Here is a 23,038-nt window from a genome sequence, read left to right on the forward strand (position 1 = left end):
CTGCTATTCTTTTTCTCTTTGCTCAACTCAGAAAAAAAGGCTTAATATGTATCCAAAAAAGAGTGAAAGTAGAGTTCAAGCTTTTAGATTCTCTAGGGTCTGGTTGTTCCTGGAGGTCTCATATTTTTGACAGGGTTTAATGTTAAAAACCTTTCGATGACTATAAGAACATTTTTAATACTCATTGGTTAGTTTAGTAAATGTATAATTATGCTTGAGTTATCTTCTGCAATTAGTTCACTTTATTGTTATTTTCATCTTGTATGATCAAAAAGAAAATCTCCTGATGTTTCTCCTAACAATGTGTGATTGGAATAATAACTTCACATGTTGAAGAGTTTTGTGCTGCAGCTGAGAGGCATGTAAATACAAGCTGCTTGTTTGCAAGAAGCTTCCAGATTTGCAATATGATTGCTATGGAAACCACATAATGAAAACCTTATAACCATCTGTATGGTTTGATGGATTTCACTGCATAGCTGAGCTGTTTTTGTTTACTGTTATTAAAATGTTGAATGGAATATATTAACCCACACACATTGACTATTTGAGGTATTAATTAGTATCGTATAATGACATCATGCCTCAACCCCCAAATAAAATATGTTTAATAATAAACCTAAATAAAACAACATGTATGTTTCTAATATATTGTGAAGGTGATTATTGCCTAGAATTTTGGTCACTTGTCCTTATATATTTTTTGAATGATGTGGAGAGGTTTGCTCTGTTAGTAAATGAATATAGCAGTAGGATTTATTTTCATGATTTTGGAATCCATTTGTTCACTTAGTATTTATTGAACATCTCCCTTGTACCAGAGTCTATTCAATATTCAGGTTGAGTTCTTTTCTTCCTAAGATTAAAAAAGCACACAGCAAATTTGATTTTGTTGTCTTTTATATGGAAGCTGTTTGTACTGTTAGCCCAAGATAAAATGGGTTGTTTTACTAGTGTTAAGAAAAATTGATATTTGAAACACAGAAGGTTTTGACCTAAAGATAGCAGTTCTAGGTTTGAAAAGGAGAAAGGAAGTGTTTTTAATGAGCATCTTATCCTCTAAAATACTTCTTATTAAGCATCTCACATGGATTTCAATTTGGATACTTCACAGTAAATATTTTTAATGTCATTCTGATAGTTTAAGAATACATTGTCCATATAATAGGTACTTAAATTTTAATAAAATAATAAATTCTAAATTCATTGACAACTTTGCCACGAATGGAGTTTTTCCCACTTAATTCTTATAATTATTAATAGTTTTTATGATATCTTGGGGCTTCCCTGGTGGCGCAGTGGTTGAGAATCCGCCTGCCGATGCAGGAGACACGGGTTCGTGCCCTGGTCCGGGAAGATCCCACATGCCGAGGAGCAACTAAGCCCGTGAGCCATGGCCGCTGGGCCTGCGCGTCCGGAGCCTGTGCTCCGCAACGGGAGAGGCCACAACAGTGAGAGGTCCGCATAACGCAAAAAAAAAAAAAAAAAAAAAAAAAAAAAAAAAAAAAAAAAAAAAAAAAAAAATTTGTGACCAAATTGGAAGAGAGGGAGTGCTGGGGAAAGAGAAAGTATGAAAAGTAAAGAAAGCTTTCTCCTTCACCTCAAAAAAAATTAATGTTTTGTAAAATGAGTAGCTTGGACTAAATGATGGTAAATGTCCCTAATACCTTTAAAATTTGTATGAAAACACCCTATTGACCCAATTTATGATAACTAGTCCTTGAGGTTTAACATAAGTGAGATAATTGTTGAAGAGAAAAGAGACAGCATTTAGTATTAGACTTTTTATTAAGTCTTCTATGTATTCTTTACTATTTGACTGAACTATATTAAATTGCCAATATTATGTTTAACTTAATGTGTATAAAGTGCCAGTGATTTCCAGCTGTTCCTTATATGGGAGCTTTCATTCTTTTGTTTGAATTGAGTTACAAAAATTTGAAACAGTTATAATTATCTTGTAAGTACAGTAACTGTCAAGCTTGATTTAAATGCTGGTTTTTATTAATCACCACTTTAAAATTTGCGTGAGACTTCTAAATTTACATCTGCATTCTTGACCTGTCTACCAAGCTTTCCAGTTGCCCCTGGACATTTCCTCTGGGTTGCCCCACCAGTATATTAAATCTCCCATATCAGAAGCACAACCCCTTGAGTAGCTTATCTTGGCTATTCTCTTTTTAGTAATGATGTTCCCATTTCTCAGTTAACTAAGCTCAAAACCTGAGTCATCCTTGGTTGCTCATTCTTTTCCTGTAGCCCTCCACATCCAGTCAGGCAGAGTTTGTCTATTCTAGTTCCTTTCCCTCTCATAACCATCTCTGTTCCATTTCCTCTGCCCCTTCAGTTCAGGACTAACTTCCCCTTTAGCTAGACCAGGAGTGGTCTCTCTCCCCACATGCCTCATCTAGGCTGTCTGGCACAATGGGATCTGATAGCCATTCCTCAAGCAGTTTCAGTCCTGCCCTTTCTCGCCTCAGAAATTGTGGGGGACTCTTATTCCTCAGCAAACATGTAAAAGTCTGAAGTCCATAGCAGGATATTCACGGCTCTTCAACAGTTTGCCCAAATGACTAGCATTATCTCCCATCCTGCTCTTCTTCTACAAGAACAGCGCCCGCCTTTATTTTTTATTTTGACCTGGACCGTTTTTAGTCTTTAAGTCTTTATTGAATTCATTACAATATTGCTTCTGGGTTTTTAAAAATGTTTTGGTATTTTGGCTGTGAGGCCTGTGGGATCTTACCTGCCTGACCAGAGATCGAACCAGCACCCCCTGCATTGGAAGGCAAAGTTTTAACCGCTGGACCACCAGGGAAGTCCCAAGAGAACCACATCCTTTAGCCAAAATGAATATGCTCATGCCTTGTTCTTTTGTTCATGCCTTTCCTTGTCTGGAAATTTCCTCCTTCCCATCTCTCCTTATTCAGATTCTCTCCATCCCTCAGAGCCTTTATGGTATTTCCGCAGTTGGGTGGTTTCTCCTCTGCACTCCTTCAATACCTTGTACCTCACAGGTCAGGTTTTATGCCCCTTATCCCACTTTCCTTTAGGTTCTGTCTTCTGTCCCCTCTAGGCTGTAAGTTCCTGAAGGCAGAAGCTTCCTACTACCCTTGCCTTTCTGGTAGAACCTCTGTCTCTTACAGGTAGTTAATGTTCAATGAAGATTCATGAGTTGAATTATTTAATAGTCATAATGACTGTATTTCTATTTTTTGCATAGTTTTCTTTAAAGTTTTTGATTTTCTTGGAATTACGATTCTTTTTTTTTTTTTTTTTTTTTGTGGTACGCGGGCCTCTCACTGTTGTGGCCTCTCCCGTTGCGGAGCACAGGCTCCCGACGCACAGGCTCAGAGGCCATGGCTCACGGGCCCAGCCGCTCCGCGGCATGTGGGATCTTCCCGGACCTGGGCACGAACCCGTGTCTCCTGCATCGGCAGGCGGATTCTCAACCACTGCGCCACCAGGGAAGCCCTTACGATTCTTTTTGATCCCAGTTTTTCCTTGACATGCCATTTTGTTCATATGTCCTGCCTTAAATATTTCTAAATTGTATATTAATCCTTAGGTGGGACAAATGGTCATGTAGTAAGTATTTCTTTGATGTAAAAGGATTAACTAGCCTGTTGACTCTGTTTAAAAACCCTTCTTATTTAATCTCATCAGTTTTCTTCCTATAACTTGGGAAAGGAGTGTGGTAGGAGAGTGTAGAAATAATATGAAGAGATATATGAATATATGCAGGATAAAGAACATGGATTTTGTAATCATAAACCTAAGTTTGAATAGCAAACACTGGAAGTTTCTTTACCTTTTTGAGTCAGTTTATTTCTCTGTAAAATGAGGATTTAAAATGGTTTACCTATGAAGTCTTGACATCTGCTGTAGTGTATGACACATAGTAGTTCCTCAGTATAATTTGGGGGGGTATTACCTTGAAGGGTGGGGATGCTTCTAGTATCTTCCTGTGATGATCAATTGAGAAAACATGAAGTAGCTGATGCTCAGTAAATGACTTCTAGGTTAACTGTATTTTATAGCACACATTTTCTCTTTGCTCTGCTGTTGTTTTAGGGACCATGATTTTATCTGTGGTACTCATGCCACAGTATAATGTGGTCAATCCATATAATGCCGGGTGTCATCTTACTGCATTTTTAGGGCTTTTCTGGATTTAAGATTATTCCAGATGAGTTTCTGTGAATGTTTAAAACACAATATGTGAAACGTTAGTACATACCTTAAATTTTATCAAGCCAACTGGTTAGGTTGCTATTTGGGAATAGCTAGAGGTTTCTTTGTTCAGCTTTAGATTATTGAAAAGGGGATGTGAATGTTGAGTGGTTTCATTCTTTGAAAAGGAATATTTATGTGTTATACACTTTTAGTTTTGCTCTTAAGATGGGGTGAGTACTGTGTCTTTCTCCTTGAGGAAAGCCTTCAGTGTCCCATTTATGTTGTTTATTTACAGAAGAGGAAGAGGATGGAGCTCCGCTGAAAGTGGAGGGGCAAAGGAAGATGAGTCAGGACAGTGTTCACCACACCACAGGTAATGAGTTGTGCAGCTTTCTGGGAAAGCTTATTTTGGTTTTGTTCATTTTCCTTTTCGTTACTTTCTTACTGCTCTAAAAAACGTGTCCTCAGCTCCCCGAGGTTGGCTCCTTGGGTCTGGACCTCTTATGGCTGATAAGCTTCTTAGACCCATTTAGGATGCATGAAAACCACTTGAGAAGGATTTATAAAGTAAGCCAATTTATACAAGGTATTCCTTTCTGAATTACTTTGTAACGACTCAATTAGCTTTCATTTCTGTGCAAAGGAGATTTAGTTGCATAAATTAGCTTATCATCATTGAGGAAGTGTCACTGCTAAAGGACAGTTTATAGATACAACATGCAGTTGCTGTCAAACCTATAAGAATGTAATATAGACATCTGTGTATACTTTGTGCTTGAGCAGAACAGACTTCTGCCATTCAGAGACTAACGGGGGACAACAAGTTGCCCAGGGGACTAGCAATGTAGACATCTCTGAAAAGGTCAACTTGACACAGGCTCTGACAATCGACCCACAGCTCTGTCTTCTTTGATAAAAATCAGATAAACTTAAGACCGCTAATTGATCTGCAGCCTGTTTAAATGTTGGCCATGCATATCTTCATTGCATATGATTAACACAGAAAGCAAATGAATTGGGTAAGAAATGCCAGAGTCCAGTGACAGCAGCTTAAAAATGGGAAAAGGACAGTGGTGGCCTGGAAGGCTAGGAAGGATATTCCCCTTATCCCTTTCCACTTGGCACATGGCCCCAGGTACTAATTATGACTAAGACTGGAAAAATAATTGCACGTGCTGTGTACGGAATCACATGATAAAGGCAACTTTTCTCGCTTCTTGTTATTTCCAAATAGCAGGAGATAAACCGTATCTGTAGTGCAAGCATGAGGTTAGTTTTGATAAACCAGCAATTATTTTACACAGAAAGAAGAGAAGGACTGCCTTCTTATCAGGACTTTACACCTCTTCATAGCCACATGTCAGCTGGGGCAAGGTCTGCCATATCATCCCATGTCCTGCAAAGAGCTGTAGTTGGGGGTCACCTCCCCTCTCTGATATGTCCATACATCACTCTTTCAAGCTGTCAGGGGCAGGGTGGTCAAGCAGTGTGTGTTCAGGAAGTAGCCTTCCCGAGTCCTTCCTACTGTGGCATGTAGAAAGGAAACAGAGGCCTGATTTCCGGACCTGGACAGGAAAGCAGGAGCAGGTTGCTGCAGAAGGTTTGGGTTTGCTTTTTTCAGAAGGGAAGTGAGGAGCAAGTCATTAGATGCAGCTATAAACACCAAGGCTGAGCAAAGCCTTGAGGACGATGCTCACTGGCAGTTTTAAGTACATACGTTTGTTATTATCATAAAGCTTCTGCCAAAAGCATGTCATTTTCTTTTTTTTTAATTTCTGTGCAGGTGTAGAAGGTGGACACATACAAATCTTTTTTCCGCAAATATGAGTGTTTTGGCTTAAAACAATTGTGTTTTTCAAAAACCCTTTTAAAGCAACTGTCTCCCAAGTTTTTGCCTTTGAGGGAAGGAAGAACAAATCAGTTTTTCCTCAAAGGAATGCAATAAGGAGATGTACCTTTTCATACAATTGCTATAAAGCACTGCAATAATTCTTATCTTTAGTGACATGAAATTCTTTTCAAGCAACAGTTTTAATGCTTTTGCATAGCAGTGACCTTTGCTCTCCCCAGGCTGTCAAAGAGGTAACATTAGAAGTTTGTTTGCTGTGCAGGGCAGTGAGTTGACAAGGGTATTACTATCTTGCTGAGCATCACATGATGTGAACTTCTAACCTTACTCAAGAATGTTATATTTTTCACATTGACTGATTTTACTAAAAAAAAAGTTCTTTTTTCAGACTAGTCTAATGTAAAATATGTAAGCAAAAACAAAATTAAGCATGTATTTCTTACAGGTTATTTCATGTTTAACCTTATGTAGCTTGCATATATTTTTACATATAAAAAATAAAGATTCCATTTGATTTTTTTGAACATTATACAATATGCTTACCTTTCTAAAATAGTTTTTACACCTATAACACTAACCAAGGAGAGATTCTCCATTATCTTATTATTGTGTTTTACCCATTGTCATCGTGTTTTAAAAATCTTTTCATTTTTGCAAAAGTAAATATCTCCAATGTTTAGCTTGTACTTTCATAACAATTCTGTTTTTCTTGCTCAGTGATCTGTTTTTGCATGTTTAACTTACAAGAGCAAATACATTGTTTAAATCTTTCACAAGCCAGCTAATTTAGAATGTTATTTTCTTTCTTTCTTTACCTTCTTTTTTAACCATATATGCTTCTTAGGACAAGAAACACAATGAGATGATTTTTTTTGATAATTTTGAAAACATAGATCATGATGTGGATAGAATAGGAAAATTAATTCATACAATAAAGACAACTAACCGATTTAATTTGTATTCAGAATGTAAGCTTACCGGTGGTTTATGACATTATGCTCCATCCCATTTTTGTTGTTGTTGTTGTTTTTAAAAAACACATCTCACAGGGATTATTTTTTCAGTGTATAAGTGAACAGTGTTAACTTTTGTGAATCCACAGCGCTTCCAAGGATATCGATGCATAATTTTTCGTGTATGTTTAGACACACTTGAAATTTGGAAAAGTAAACCAGAGGAGCTTGCTGCTCTCTGAGGATCAAGATAATTCTTAATTTTTATGTCTGGAATTCATTTTAAGAATTTTGACATTACTTTCCGAAGGAGACTAAGGCTAATAAACATAGACTGCCAGGTTTTCTCCCCCGTTGTGATTCTTCTACATCAGGGGTCTCTATCCCCTGGGCTGCGGACCGGTACCGGTCCGCAGCTTGTTAGGAACTGGGCCGCACAGCAGGAGGTGAACAGCGGTTGAGAGAGCCAAGCTTCATCTGCCGCCCCCCATCACTCGCGTTACTGCCTGAACCATTCCCACGCTCCACCACGTCCCCGTCCGTGGAAAAATTGTCCTCCATGAAACCAGTCCCTGGTGCCAAAAAGTTTGGGGACCGCTGTTCTACATCATAGCTAATACTGCATGCTGAAATAGAATAGTCAATTTGTGTGTACAGGTAGCCATGTGACATAAACAACTTACTGTTCTTTAACAGGGCTCACATATGGGACACAGGAATGAGGTTGGTCTTTGGGTAAAATCACCATCAAGATTGCAGAAAGCACAGTAGAAAATGCATCTTGTTCCCAGGACTGCCAGATCGCTGGCTCTGTTGCCTTTTTACAGCAGTAAGATTTAATGAAATGCCCATGATGCATATCTAGGGAGAGATGCATCTTGCACACGGTGGGGGTCTCTCTTCCCCTCCTGCGCTCCTATGACTCCTATTACTGTTAATGGGAGTTTCACTAAGCTCATCGAAGGGAGGAGAGACCCCCAAAGTGGTAAGGATTATGTGTTAGAAATCACCATATACTTTTCTCTTCCTTCTTCCCTCTCCCCCGCGTTTGAAAATCTACTGAATGAAAAACTATTGTGAGAGAATCTGAAAAAGGAAAGAGCAAGCAGCAGGCTGAACAGCTGCAGAACCCACTGGGATGCTCCAGCTAAGCCAAAACTTCCCTAGTTTTTAACCCAGGTTTTCTTTCTTCAGCCTTTTAGGATCAAGCCTAAGGCTGAGCAGCATGGGGAACATACAGGAACCTCGACTGGGGAAACCAGCTATTTAGATCCTTTTACCTCCTGGCCAATGACTATGGGGGAGGGCCTTGCGTGTGAAATGATGTCATCCTCTCTTTGCTCTAATTCCTTGACTTTTTAAACTGACACTGACGGACTGCATGGGGCACAACATTTGACCCAGTTAGCAGTTGATTTAATCTGACTAGAATGTTTCAACTTCTAAATCCCTATTTGTCTAAATAAGTGGTTTTTAAAGGAAATCAGTCACTTTATTATTAAGTAATTTTTTTCTTAAAAAAATTTGACAATGTTTGGAGAAATCTGTCCAGCCAGAGTGCCCTCTAGTGTCCATTCATAGAATTTCCATAATATATGCTTTGAGGGGAAAATGTAATGAAGGGTGGCCACAAGCATTGTTAGTTCTTGGTTGGATTCCCAGGCTTGTGTACATCCCTGCTAGCTTCTGTAATGAGTGTTCAGATGCTAGAGCAGAAGAGTCAATAAGGTGTCTGTCTCTCTGTCTCCCTCCCTCGTTCTATCCCTCCTTTCCCCCATTCCCCTCTTTTTTTGAGTTCTTAGAAAACAAGCGGAAAAACTTTAATAGGAGGATTGTCCTTGTTTATTTTCTTAAAAGTATAATGGAAAAGTCGCATCTTACTTCTTAAATAGTCAGACTCCATATTATTCAGATTTTCTTTTTGGCTTTAAAAAATGTTTCAGATACTAAAGAAAATTTTAAAAATTTCTAATAAACCTAACACTTTGAATAAATCACAAGCTATGTGTAATAAGATGAACGCCCTCCTGACACGCTAATGTGACCGATTGTGTTGGAATTGCCAAGGAGCCTGCTGTTTGAGAGCTATATAACAAAACTAAAATGACAACCCGGATCCAGCATGTGTCTCCACAGTTATCCCCTCAGAATTCAAAGATGACATTCCAATGATGGAAGTTGTCAGCACGTGTATGTTCTGCCTGGTTAGTGAATACAGGGACATCTTATTGATATTGCTTGCATTCTTTTTGCATTAACTCATCAAAACTCAATTATCATGAAATTAAAAACAGGAAACAGTTCTCAGTGAAACAAAAGCAGCCAGTGTATTTAACTCTGTGCTGTGTTTCAGGCGACCCACATTGTGTAAGTGACAAAGCATTTATTACCCGGTTTATTGTGGTATTATAGAAGGGAGAGCGCTAAATAATCAATCAGTTAATGGTCTGCATGGCAGTTTGAACATATCACATCCATTGTGCTTATGCTGTTAGAAGGATGAGCTGATAACTCCAGTGTATGTTGTGTGTTTATTCAGAGCCTAATGTCCTAAACTAGGGCTGACAGAAATCTTGGAAAATGCAGCTTTAGCCCTGGCAGTTTCAAAGTTGCTAAAATATTTTAGAAATAACTTTGAGAGGCTTTGGGTACAAAAATCCCTAAAGATAAGAGCTGGAATTATCCTTTAGATTACTTTCATTTTATTCTCTGCCTTTAACCAGCTTTATGTTTTGAAAAAGTTTAAATTTAGGGACTTCTCTGGCGGTCCAGGGATTAAGACTTCACCTTCCAATGCAGGCGGTGCAGGTTAGATCCCTGGTCCAGGGAGCTAAGATCCCACATGCCTCCTGACCAGAAAAACAAAACATAAAAAAAGCAGAAGCAATATTGTAACAAATTCAATAAAGACTTTAAAAATGGTCCATATCAAAAAAGAAATATATATATATATATATATATATATATATATATATGCCATTGAGGCTTTTTTTTTGAAGTTTAAATTTCAAAAAGTTTTTTTGTTACCTCGTTTGGTTATATTTGTTTGTACCTTAGCTCCTTTATTATTATTATTTTTATGATGTGTCCTAAATTCTGTATGGTGCTTATTTCACAATGTGTTTATCACATCTCATGGCTATTGCTCATTACACAGGGAGGCTGACTCATCTTCAAAACATGTTGCAAGTAGGCTTAGGTTTGTTATAGAAAGTAAGTGGGAAGTAACTTAGGTGCTAGTTTGAAGAAACATGTTGCAATTACAAGTTTTAGGTAAAAACAAGAAAAGGAGAGAGGAAAGAAAAGACATTCAGCATTAGATCTTTTTGAAAATAGTCCTTAATTAGATGAGAGCAAGAAGTAGGATTCTTGTGTGGATGTTATAAAGTGTTCTTTGAATGAGGACAGAATTGTTTTAGACTTTTTTGGTGGTTTGGAGTGGCCCTTTAATTGCTATTTGTTCATTTTTAAGTGAGTGCCCATTACATGAAAGCTCTAACTCTTGTTTTCTCTTTCTTCTTCCTAGGAGATAAAAGCACCGATTATGCTAATTTTTACCAGGGTTTGTGGGACTGCACAGGAGCTCTTTCTGATGAATTGTCATTTAAACGTGGTGATGTGATTTACATTCTTAGCAAGGTAAGCAGATACCCCAAAATGACAACTGTAAATCATGAATACAAAGCTGCATTTTTATGCATTTGGATCCTCAACACTAGGGAAAAAATGCCAGTTGGAATTCTTCTAGGTCCTTGTTAACAATTGGGAGTTCACGATAATTATTTTGTCAAGTGAAATATAATCAAATTTTAAACACAATCAGATAACAGGATTCAACTTAACAGTGTGTTTACCTATCACTTCAGCCTTTGGCTCACATCCACACACTGCCTTCTCCAGAAACAATATACTTATGTGAAAGTTAACATTGTAAGGTATTAGGTTATTTATTATGTTTTTCTTTCCTCTTCCTTTTTATTCTTCTGTGTGCTTATTCTGATTTTGTCTGCCATTCACTACTGGTAACACTGTGTTTATAGAACAAGTTTTTCATCTTTATGTAAATACATCGGGTGTTCCGACAATTTAAAAGCAATACTTTTCTATTCAGACAGGTTTAGGTAATTTTTTTTAAGTTTAACATAATTGTATTTGTAAACATAATAGCAAAGTATATTGCTATGAACTCATCCTTATATATACAAAATTATTGTTTCTGCCTCTTAAGATACTGGATTATTCAAAATGCTTCTGGCCTTAGATCTAAAAGTCAAGATTCGTAATTGATTATACTTCTAATGACATGCATGAGCTCCTTTAACTTTCATATTTTAACTTTGCCTACTGTAATATGGGGGTTAAAAAATATCTCCCCCAGTCTACTTCATGAGGCCACATTAGAAACAAATGATGTATGGAGACTATTTAAATATAAGTAAAATGTTACATAAATCATAAGTCTAGGAGTTTAATGTGCTTTGTTGATTAGAGAAATATTTTGGAAAGATTATGACTTATTCAGAAAGATAATATGACTTATTAGATACAGAAGAGAATTTGGAAATAAGGTCACTTATTGAATTTAAACACTAGTTGACTGGTGCATAAAATCATATACAGAGAATCATAGAACATTTGAGTGAGAGATCTTAGGGCTCATCTATCTATCCTTGGTTTTACAGATAAGGGAATTTGGGTCAAGAAAGTGCCAGAGCCTGTACTTAACAAGGTGTTTTGACTCCCAGATCAGAGCTTTCTGCTCTATTTTTTTTCTTATGCCTGTATCTATCTTCCTTCTTTTTTCCCTCTCTTCTTCCCCCTTCCCCCTTATTTCCTTACTTGTATTCAATTTGTAACTATCGTAAATTGCCTAAAATGTGCAAGGGCCTATTCTAGGCACCAGGAATCCAAAAAAAAAAAAAAGAGAGAGAGAGATAAGCCCTTGTAGATTATTGGAGAAAAATACTAAGTAAATACAGCCAACTGTGATCATTGCTGGTTGAGGTGCCCAAATAAGACTTGTCCCTTATTTCTCTCAGTCCTCTGCTCGCTAGTGTTTTGTTTGTTTGTTTGTTTTAAGAAAGATACTTTCAGTTCTTGGAAGCTATAGATAGCCATATCACAACTCTTGGATTAAGCCTGTTACAGAGCATTCAATAGTCCTGTGTTAAAATGACAGCTTTTTGAGTCAGTTACTTAATATAGAAAGCAAACTGATTAGTTTCAGTTCTTGAAAAGAAACTTTCTTGGAATCATTCCTCAAATTTACTTAGATCACGGTTTCTTTCACCAATTTAGCTGCATAAAATTAAATTGTGTGTAAAATTGCATATAAAATTAAAAGGTTGATTAGCTTCCACTTGGAACTTCAGACTATAGGGATAAATGGCATGTAGCCAGTATGTTTGTATGGTAAAATATGAAACTTACAAAGACCATGTGGGTTTGTTCTTGAAGTCTTCTTTATGAATCAAGTTGTCTTTGTTTTTGTTTTTGTTTTTTTTCATGTTGTCTTTGTTTGTGAAAGCCTGAGAGTACCAGCCCATGGGACAGGCTGTGGCACAAGCAGCGTTCCCATAGGCTTGTCTTATTTCTGCCATTGCCTCAGAAAATCATTTTCTGTGAATATGAAATTGAAAGTACAATCATAGGTGTGTATCATATTTCTAGGATTCTGGGGGAAGTCATTCCTTTTCTGCCAAACCTGTTTTAGGATGATTGTAATTTTATGTGTGAAGCCTGTCATAGAGCTAAGGGTGGCAGTCCACCTCACAGGAAGAATATACATACTCCTATCTAAAATTTCTAAATGCTGTTATTTGGGTATGGGCTGCCTGAAAATACTTCCTTTATCAACCTTTCACAAGGTTTAAATTTCCACCAGCAGCATTTCATGAGAGGCCTTCTAGAGATGGGCATTTTATCTGGAGCTCATTTTGGTTTTTGAAAGAAGAGACAAGGCTTTGTTAGCACATTATCACCATTGGCTGGATGAGTAAATACCCATATTTACTCAGCTGCGGACCTAGTAGAATCAACCAGGTTGATCTTAGTGAGGGTGAAAGAGGGACAGTTAGTTTTCTCTTGATGGAATTTGGACAAATTCTGGGCCGTTGATGAGCATCTTGGCTATTTGTTGTAAGGTTGCTTTGGGGTTCAGGATATATTTATGAAGACTCTTACTTCCCCACTTGGCTTTGGATGAGTTCAGATAGGAACCTCTGGTGATTCTCTAATTTTATATTTGCTTGGTCTTCCAGTTTTTATAAAAATTTTGGCAAACATAGACCATAAGTTAATATCATAAATTTATTTAGTATGTGAATGATGACAGCAGTTTGAATGCTGAGTATCATTATAAATTTAGAACTCAAGGCCCTTAGAAGAAGAGAGCAAAGAATTGCTCAAAAGGACTTGTTTCTAGATCAAGGTAGAGCTGATGCTGTGTATTGACTGTTTTTTTTTAAGTGCAATAAATATAGAAATCACTAGCATTGTTATATGCCTAGAAATTTGTTTAACCTTTCTCAGAGTTATATTTAGATTCCATGGTGATGGAATGAAAATGTACCCTTTAAATTTATTTTTTACACCATCTAGTGGCTCAGAATGAGTGGTGCAGGTAATTGCAGCTAATGTGCGCAATCAAAATGATGTCATAAATCCAACTCTAAATTTAGCTATGGGTTATTACTTTCCTATCTCATGTCAATGAAGTATACGCATTAATCATGAAAATTCTTTTCATCATTCTGAATTAAATGTAAAAATTGTATACTTAAGGAAAAATGCATTTTAAAGAGTCTAACAGTATTTATAGAGATATAAAAAATGTGTACTTAGTAAAAAAAAAAATTAGTGCCACAACTTTTCTAATAAAAAATGCCATTTAAAAGATTTCAAAGAAACACAACTTGCTTTTTATAATTAACTGATCTATAGTTTGCAGTTTTTAATTATCGTTGATTTGACTTACCTTCTAGAAGCTTGTTAGTTCTGAAAATAATCTTTTAAAAAAAGGTAATACAAGATAGTTTAAGAAGAGATACATTCTTTTCAATATAAATAAACCTTTAGACAAATCAAGAAATAAAATGGCATGTACTATAATAAAGAATATTTTAATTTTGTAAATATAATGACAAAAAGATTTAGCTAGTTTGATGATTAGGCTCTCTATTAAAATTCACTATAGAAATATAGTTTGATTTTAAAATTCAGTCTTTTTTTTCTATTTTTGCAAGGAAGCCTTGATGGGGTGTCAGCTGTGCTCAGTCTGCCTGGGGGTGATTTATTTATTTTAAGCCTCTTTTGAGTTATACAAATCTTAGCTTTTCTTTCTTTCTTTACTTTTTTTCTTTCTTTCTCTATTTTTTTTTTTTTTTTTTTTAGTGAAAATCAAATCTTAAAATAAAGAAGGAAGAGAAAGCAGCTACCCTGCCCTTCCCCTTCCCTTTTTAACATTTTCCAATTAGCAGCTGCCATGTGACCCCTGGCTGAGCTAGCCCCTCCTTCAAAGTGTCTGGCATTTTCTTAGTTTTAACCTTTGAACCTTACTAATAATAAATCTAAATACTACTTGCCTGAAAATGCAAGCCTGTAACTTTTTGCTTACAGGTCTTTTCATATAACATTGCTGCTGTTTTTTTATGTGTTAAAACATTTTATATGCTTCAATAATTCAGTGGAGATTTAGAAATTCCCCCCCCCAAAAGATGGAAGGTATTTATAGGGATGGATGAAAGTGAAATATGTGATTTTTTTTTTAAGCAAGGTACAATTACCATTTTTTTTTTAAATTTATTTTTGGCTGCGTTGGGTCTTCATTGCCACACAGGGACTTTCTCTAGTTGTGGAGAGCAGGAGCTACTCTTCATTGTGCTGCATGGGCTTCTCATTGCGGGGGCTTCTCTTGTGGCGGAGCATGGGCTCTAGGCACGCGGGATTCAGTAGTTGTGGCATGCAGGCTCTAGAGCGCAGGCTCAGTAGTTGTGGCGCGTGGGCTTAGTTGCTCCGTGGCACGTGGGATCTTCCTGGACCAGGACTCGAACCCAAGTCCCCTGCATTGGCAGGCGGATTCTTAACCACTGCACCACCAGGGAAGTCTCCAGGAATATGTGAGTTTTATGACAGCTCCCTTGTTAGTGAAGTTATTATGAAATACAAGGCCTACTTTCAGATTTATTTGATGGGGGAAATTCATATTTGAGATTGCAAATCTTTTATTTTTTTTTATTTTTTAGGAATCAGGTTGTTCACAATCATGCTAAATGCTTTTACTGGTTTGCATTTCAATTTTATTACCACCTTAAACATGGACATAATATCATAGTTAATAGTATTGTCCTAGAACCGTGTTTTTGGAGTTTTATAATTTTCATGGCAGGATCCAGGTTATATAGCTACAGGCATATTATAGTCCCGCATAGCTCTTTGGAGATTTTATTCTATTTGCTGTTGTGGATTTACATTGTCTATGTTTATCTTTCAATCTGTACTCACCAGTAAATCGCTAACCACATTCCTATTCTTACTTTTAAGGCAATAAATTATTTTTAGAGACTTAATGACAGAAGAGCTATGCTTCAGCAGGAAAGAGGCATGCTGCTTGTCTGCTATTAACAGAAAAATAAGAGAGTTAAGAATCCTGGACTCTTTCGTCTAGTCTAGGACACATGTGACTTGGGCTTTGCAGCTTTTTGAGACAATTTTTATTAAGTCAAAAACAGGAAATGTGGGTTGACAGTGTTCACTAATATACAGTAAAAGGGCATTTTTTTAGTGTGTGTTGTTTGGAGTTTCAAGCATTGCTTCCCTTTGTAGCTGTGACTTTTTCCAGTGACTGGTGAAATGTAACTGTCACTGATCATTTGCTTCTCATTGTGAAAATGTAAAGATTCTGTTACTAAGGCTTTTTTGGCTTCAGACTTACCAGAAAAACAAATAAAATGAAAATCTTGCTGAGCTCTACTGGCAGAGGGAAATAAAGAGTTCCTTTTCAGCTCTCTTAGTTTTTCCTTTGTGACCATCTGACCCCATGTGCCACATATAGCAAAACCACCTGCTGAAGAGTAACCAGGACACCTCAATATAGGACATACCTTGATACTACGCTAGTTCCCTAAATGTTATCACGTCTTGTAGTCTTTTGGGAAGGAGGAGGAGTGTTTGTACTTGTCGCTGCGGTTGTTTGGGTCTGACGGCATTTAGTTTCTATGCTAAATGCCCACGGTGAAGCATAGTGGGCAGACCTATGCTATGCTTATAACCTCTCCCTGGTGGTGATAAGCAGTGTATGGAAACAGCACTACGTCAGAAGGTGTTCTCATTCCACTCATGGGACTCCTCTTGTTACCTATTTGCAAAAACCGTGCTCTAGTACTTCCCGATTTTCTCTTACATAAAATGGAGGGAGCATTCCAGGAAAATGTTGACAGATGAAAGGGGAAGGTGCCTGCAGGAGACATGCTGTCAGGCTGAGCCCCTGCAGTGGCTTGAGAAATAAAGGAGAAACCAGAAGGCAGTGTCAGAGAGGCAAGTTACACAGAGGTAGCAGTGGAGGGGCTGCTATGGCTGCAGAGCCTACACGGTTTAATTCTGCATGGAGTAAGCAAAGGTTTTCCAGGAGCAAACCAAAACAACCTTAAAGAAAAGCACCGGGCTTCCCTGGTGGCGCAGTGGTTGAGAATCCGCCTGCCGATGCAGGAGACACGGGTTCGTGCCCTGGTCCGGGAAGATCCCACATGCCGCGGAGCAACTAAGCCCGTGAGCCATGGCCGCTGGGCCTGCGCGTCCGGAGCCTGTACTCCGCAACGGGAGAGGCCACAACAGTGAGAGGCCCGCATACCGCAAAAAAAAAAAAAAAAAAAAAAAAAAAAAGCACCATGTTGGTAAGTTAAAAAAAAAGTCTTAAATTGAAAAATTCATGATTTTTTATGCCCTTCTGCTCTCCCCCCCACTCCCACCCCCACCCCCCAAAAAATCAAGAGCTCCCTCAATGTATATATGGCACATTCTCACTCTTTTGAGATGTCTCCTTTCTTATCCCTTTAAAGATCAGATTCGCTTTGGAACAGCCCGTAATAATCAGCTTGCCTTATAGTGCACTCCATTATGCTCTGTCTTTTTGTTGCCCTGGTATTTTGCTACACCAATTAGTGGGAAGGCAGAGAGAGGGGATGAGAAAGTATTTATTGCATACCTACAGTATCCTGTTCTAGGTACTCAATGTGCTTTCATTCCTCTGATTCTTAAGGTAACCCTACAAAGGATATGTTACTATCAATATAATTTTGCAGGTAAGAAAACTGATGCTTAGTAAGCTTATTATGTAAATCACCTGAGGATACCAGCTAGGAAGTACCTTCTCCTGGAATCAATGCAGATCTGACCCTAAAGGCTTTTCTCTTTCCATTTTGCTATATCTAAGTGGGCCACGACCAGGATTATTCATTTCCCTGTCTCAATTCCTTGAGGTAGACACTGTGTCTTAAGTATTTTTGAATCCCCAATATCTAACATTATGGCAGATAGATGTTTAATATATGTTTATGAAAATATAGTTAAAAATAGGAAATAATTGGGACTTCCCTGGTGGCGCAGTGGTTAGAATCCGCCTGCCAGTGCAGGGGACATGGGTTCGAGCCCCGGTCCGGGAAGATCCCACATGCCGTGGAGCAACTAATCCTGTGTGCCACAGCTACTGAGCCTGCGCTCTAGAGCCCATGTGCCACAACTACTGAGCCTGCACTCTAGAGCCTGCAAGCCACAAGTACTGAGCCTGCGTGCTGCAACTACTGAAGCTGGCAAGCCTAGAGCCTGTGCTCCGCAACAACCAGAGAAAGCCTGCGTGCAGTAAGGAAGACCCAACGCAGCCAAAAATAAATAAATAAATTTACATTAAAAAAAAAAAAAAAGGAAATAATCCTGAACTTCTTAAAGGAATTTAGAATGGTAGAATCGCAGAGGTAAGGGAACCTTAGTGCTAGTTCTTCACTTTATAGAGGCTCCACATAATTGGGGAAAAATAAATAAAAGGCTAATGGAAAAAAGGACTGCCCCTGGAGACCTGAAAAGACAATGGAGTTTCTGCGCTTGAACTTCCTGAGCCTCTTGGCAGCCAAACTGAAAAAAGGAGAGACAAGGAGCTAATAATTCTTTTTAATCATAAAGGAGGAAGCTTGGCTTTTCCCAGCACTGGTTACTTAAAAAAAAAAAAAAAATCTCACGTGAATTTCTAGAATCTTCGCTGATTATCTGACCTCAACAACTTTATATAATAAGAATAGCAGCAGATATTACCGTCAACAACAAAAAATTTATAGTACATATAACAAGAGATTTCATATAGGTAATTCTATGAGGGTCCAAATGTATTAATAATTAGACTTAGATTTGTGTTAAGTACATAAACTGGATTACTGTGGAGTCTCAAAGAGTGATATAAATGTAAAAAAAAAAAAATCACCCCTAAAGAACTTGGGGATTGCCCAAGGTCACATACCTAGTTAGTAACAAGCTGGAGACTCTCAATCTTCTGAGAAAATAATCACAAAAATAAGCAGCAGCAGCTGAAAAACTAGCAGATTTTCCCCTAGACCTGCCACACTGTTTCTGCCTTTGCAGGGTTCTGTCTTAACCTCTTCCGTACTTACAGTAAATTCAACTGCAGCCATTTCTTCAAAGAACTAGAATTATTTGGTCCCAGTTCTTCAGGGGACAGGTATCTTTCTTTCTGCAAGTGGAATTTAAGCTCTTTAGACAAGGTATGCTATGCAGCACATTGGAAAACGTGATGGGCAGCAGCCAGCCATGAGTAGAAGCAGCACACTTCATATTGTGAAGCTAAACGTACTTCAGAACAAATGTTTGTTTAGTCATTACTAAAATTCTTCAAGTATGTCCAATATACACATAGAAAATATATTCCTATTGGAAATTACCCTTCTTAAGAAAACACTTAGGAGGGTCATCTGGTGCATCATCCAAAATGAAGAAAAAGTATGTTTGTTTCATCATGAAGTACATATTTATTGAACATTCTTTACACATCCTGGAGTGTGGGGCCTACAGTTTGAGTGTAAGACATTGCCACGGTCTCAGTGAGTTTCTACTTTACTTCAGTTGAACGGACAAAACTAAAGTACATAAACTCCACTGAGGAATAAATACTCGGCTTGAAATGGGAGATGTAAGTATGGATTAGATAATTCAGAGAAAAATTCGTGAAAGCTGGGTAACCTGAGTCGAGTCTTAGTTACTAGATAGGCTCTGGATGAGGGAGGGGAGATACCCCTTGGGGAAGCAGTGCCACATGCAGAGGCAGGAATGAGTGCAGCACAGAAGGTTGGGCTGCGGGACCAGAGCAGTGAGAGGAGTTTGTAGTTAAAGCATTGGGGGGCTAGTATACATTCCTGAGCAGCCAAGTAAACTGACAAAGGCAGTTTCCGGGAAGTACAGAGAGGCAGAGTGGATGATGCAAGAATCCAGGGTGAGGTGATGAAGGTCTGAACTAGAACAGTCAACAGTCATGTATTGGCTGGTGAAATACACTGAGTACCAAGGCCACCCATTACTGAGCATGATTTGATCTTTCTTTGCCTAACAATATCTAAGAATCATCAGTCTGCATTTCAGTTTTTACTTTATGCCATTGTAAATGTTGACTGTGTAGGAATTTGAATTAAATGTGTCTTGACTCTGGAACATAAACTAAAATTTGTTACAGGAATTAAGTTCTTACTATCACCTTCCTTGCTCGTCTTTTGTCTCTCTCGCTTTAAAAATGGAGTGCGCAGCGCACGGAGGAAAAAAATAGTAATTCTTTGAATTAGAGTAACTCAAAGTCACACTTGCATAGTAAATTATAAAGTAGTGAGGTTGATTTCCATGAGCTGCTGAGAGACTTAGGGTGGTAAAGCAGGTTTGTGATGGTGGTATTCAAACATCAGGGAGGATCTTAGAAATTGTTAGTGTCCATTTCCTCATTTAAGGAATGAGTTAGGAGACTAAGATTCAAGCAGTTAAAGTGTAGATAATAACAGTAAAAAAAACAAAGTTGTCAAGTACCTGTTGTGCATTTTAAGACAACTTTTGAAATGATGGATGTATAAGAAATGATTCTTACTAAGTTTCTAATTGGAGATAGTAAAAACGAAGAGATTGAAGAGGTAGCCTTGAAGAAAGTATTTCCATATTTTAAATAGTTATCTAGTTTTCATGCTACTACAATGTTTATGAACAATTTGAAAAATTGAAAATATCACAGTGAATAGTTGGAAAACAATGGTAAAGTCCACTGGTTCTGAAACTCAATGTAGTTTATATTTTGTGAATAAAATTACCTTTATTTCTGAACAAGGCTGGTATGTTTTGAAGCACAGATATACGTCTGGAGAAAGGAATATAGTCTTTTAACCTTTCTAACACCTGTTGCTTTCAAACAGATTGGTAACTACTTTCGGAAAGGGGTGGTACATCACAAAATCTTACTAATGTTTCAAGTTTCTGTTAAGGCAGCATTCTTTTACCATATGGTTTGTAGAAAGTGGATTAACATACTTGAGAAATGAGAATCATGGTGCTGAAAAGGATTTAAGTAAATGTTGGCATCTTATTTAAGTGTAAAATAATACACTGGCAGAGAGAGAAGATTTAGTTAGTAAGTAAACATGGACATATGTTTGCTATTGTGTTGGATAAAGTCCCTGTTTCACTTTACCAAAACTAGTCCTTTTTTTCCTGCCTTTTTACATAATCACTTTAATTTATTGCTTAATAATGATTAATTGAGGCTTAAAATTTTAACTATAAAATAAAACAAAAACTATTTTAATGATATAAAAATTGAAAACAGAGGCGTTAGATCACAGCTGTTCAGTGCTGCTTTATGATTATTTTCTCAAATTATTGGGCAAGTTCAGCTTTCTTGCTTCTTTGACTGCCACATTGCATTTTGCCTTGAAGCCATCCATTTTGCAGATATTAAATTTCTTTTGAGTACTATTTTTATACACTAAGCATCACTACACCTCTCGATCTTGATAGCATTACTACGGGAGGAGAAAGAAGCTTTGTGTTAGTAATTACCTAACATTGTCAGAAGCTGACTGCAGGCCTCTTTCTAGTGATAACAGAATAACTGCATAATGTAGCTTTATAGCACATGATTAATAGAAAATAATTACACGTCCTACAAAGGGATGCAATATTTCTTATAAATTGACTAGAATGGTTTCCTGTAGATTAAAGGACTCTTCATTATTTTATCAGTCCTCCTGAAGTACAGTCACTTGCCTATGTTAGCATTGCAGTTGATGTTAAGAGCCGAGTAGGGTGAAGAATACCAGGGGGCAGACCTTCTTGTACCTGAGATCTCGTGTGCCATCAAGATGACATGATGCTTCCTAACCTTTCAGAGATTTAGATGGCAGCCTGGTATGACTTCTGTCTCTTTATTTTTTGTTTATTAACAAGATAAGGTGTGAGGGTTGTTTTTTTTTTTTTAATGACCCACCCGTGACTTTTAGACCAATACTACAATTAGTATGTGGACAGCGAGATAACATTGTATGGATTGCATTATTTTCCACTGTAAGTAATATATCATTCATAATCACATTTGTTCGGGGGCAGCAAACAGGGAAGGCAAAAGGAAGGCAGATTTTCTTCCTCCAAAGGAAAGCGTGTACGCTATTGAATCTTCAGGCTGGAGTTTAGAATACCGTACTCCAAGATGCATCTCCATTCCGATTTATAGGCTGCAAATGGTTTAATTGGGATTCATGTTGCTCAGGAGGCTCATACAGAGGATAGTAATGATAAAAGTAAAAGCTTCCGTGTTTGCAGTCTTGCTGACATACTCTAGTGGCTGCAGTGTAAATCCATAAATTTGCCTACTAGATTTTTACCTCACTATGTTTTATCTTACCTCTTAATTCCACACAGGAGTGCTATATGGAATTCTGTACAAATGTAAAGTAATAAACATTCTGTTTTTTACTTTTTACCCTTTTCTGATTTAAACCTGTTATATTTTAGAGTACTTTTATGAGGTGTGTATTTCATATGCCTTTCAATTATTTTAAATTAATTTAGTGAAACATTTAAGATTATTTTAGCCTAAAACTTAATTTTTTTCCTAGGATGTTACTTTTAAGGGATTTGTTTACAGCTGAATAAACTCCTCTGCTGTTTATTACTGTACTTTCTGTTTAATGAATCTTCTCAGTTGCCGTCATGCAAAATTCTCTCATGTGTGAAGCATGTCATTGGTCCTTTGTTGAAGTGATTTGTTGGAAATCAATTTCTTAAATTTGGATGTGAATGAGCTTTTTGAGAACAATAATATGCCCTTAATTTAGAGTGTAGATTATCATTTCAAAACAGAATATTATAAAGTAATATGAACTTTCTGGTTTGTAACTTAAATCTAAACATTGAAACCCAGATTGCAGGCTCTTCTCTGAAAGCAGGTTTGGGTCATAATATGCCCTCTCACTAAATGTATTCTGTTTTTCTAGCCTTTTTGGGGCCTAGTTCCTTTACTCTTTCCAAATAATCAGCTGAAAAAAATCTTAGATGGGCATTGGATAAGAGCTTTCACACTTAGACTTACTTTGTTAAGTATCCATTTTGAAATCTTACACTGTGGCCTCTGCAAGGTGAAATACATTTGTTTTGTTAAGCATTAGGCTCTAATTGTATTCATTGCCTTAAAAAATTGAAAAGGGCAGTTTTGTTATAGGTACCTATTAGGATATAATGGTTACTAATCATAGCTTTCAGTAAGTTGGTATTTTCTTCTGACAAGTATATTCTACATAGATTATAGTCATCTTCACTGAGTTCTGGGCATCAGACTATTTTTGTTGCTTAGAAAATTTTGTCCACTAAGTTCACACTATCAGAAAACTTAAAATCTTGAGTCTACTGCCTCATAAGCCAGAGCTGTGCCCTCATTAGAATCAGGCCTTTCTCCACCACCCCCGTTTTCCTTCCATCTTATTCTTACGAAAAACTTAATTCTGATACATCCCATTATTTAAAAAAGTACTTATAG

At 37.4% G+C, this 23,038-nt stretch overlaps 1 protein-coding gene across 1 annotated transcript in view; it reads left to right on the forward strand.

The window, feature by feature from the left end:
• The window catches only part of SKAP2 (src kinase associated phosphoprotein 2), a 153,678-nt gene that overhangs the window by 128,009 nt on the left and 2,631 nt on the right, over nucleotides 1–23,038 (forward strand). Inside the window, exons 10-11 of the mRNA XM_059073938.2 lie at nucleotides 4,472–4,549; nucleotides 10,505–10,617. Coding sequence (XP_058929921.1) covers nucleotides 4,472–4,549; nucleotides 10,505–10,617 — 191 coding nt within the window. The remainder of the gene's footprint in view (nucleotides 1–4,471; nucleotides 4,550–10,504; nucleotides 10,618–23,038) is intronic.

Source organism: Kogia breviceps, chromosome 9 (genome assembly GCF_026419965.1).
Source record: "Kogia breviceps isolate mKogBre1 chromosome 9, mKogBre1 haplotype 1, whole genome shotgun sequence".
NCBI classification, from domain to species: Eukaryota; Metazoa; Chordata; class Mammalia; order Artiodactyla; family Physeteridae; genus Kogia; species Kogia breviceps.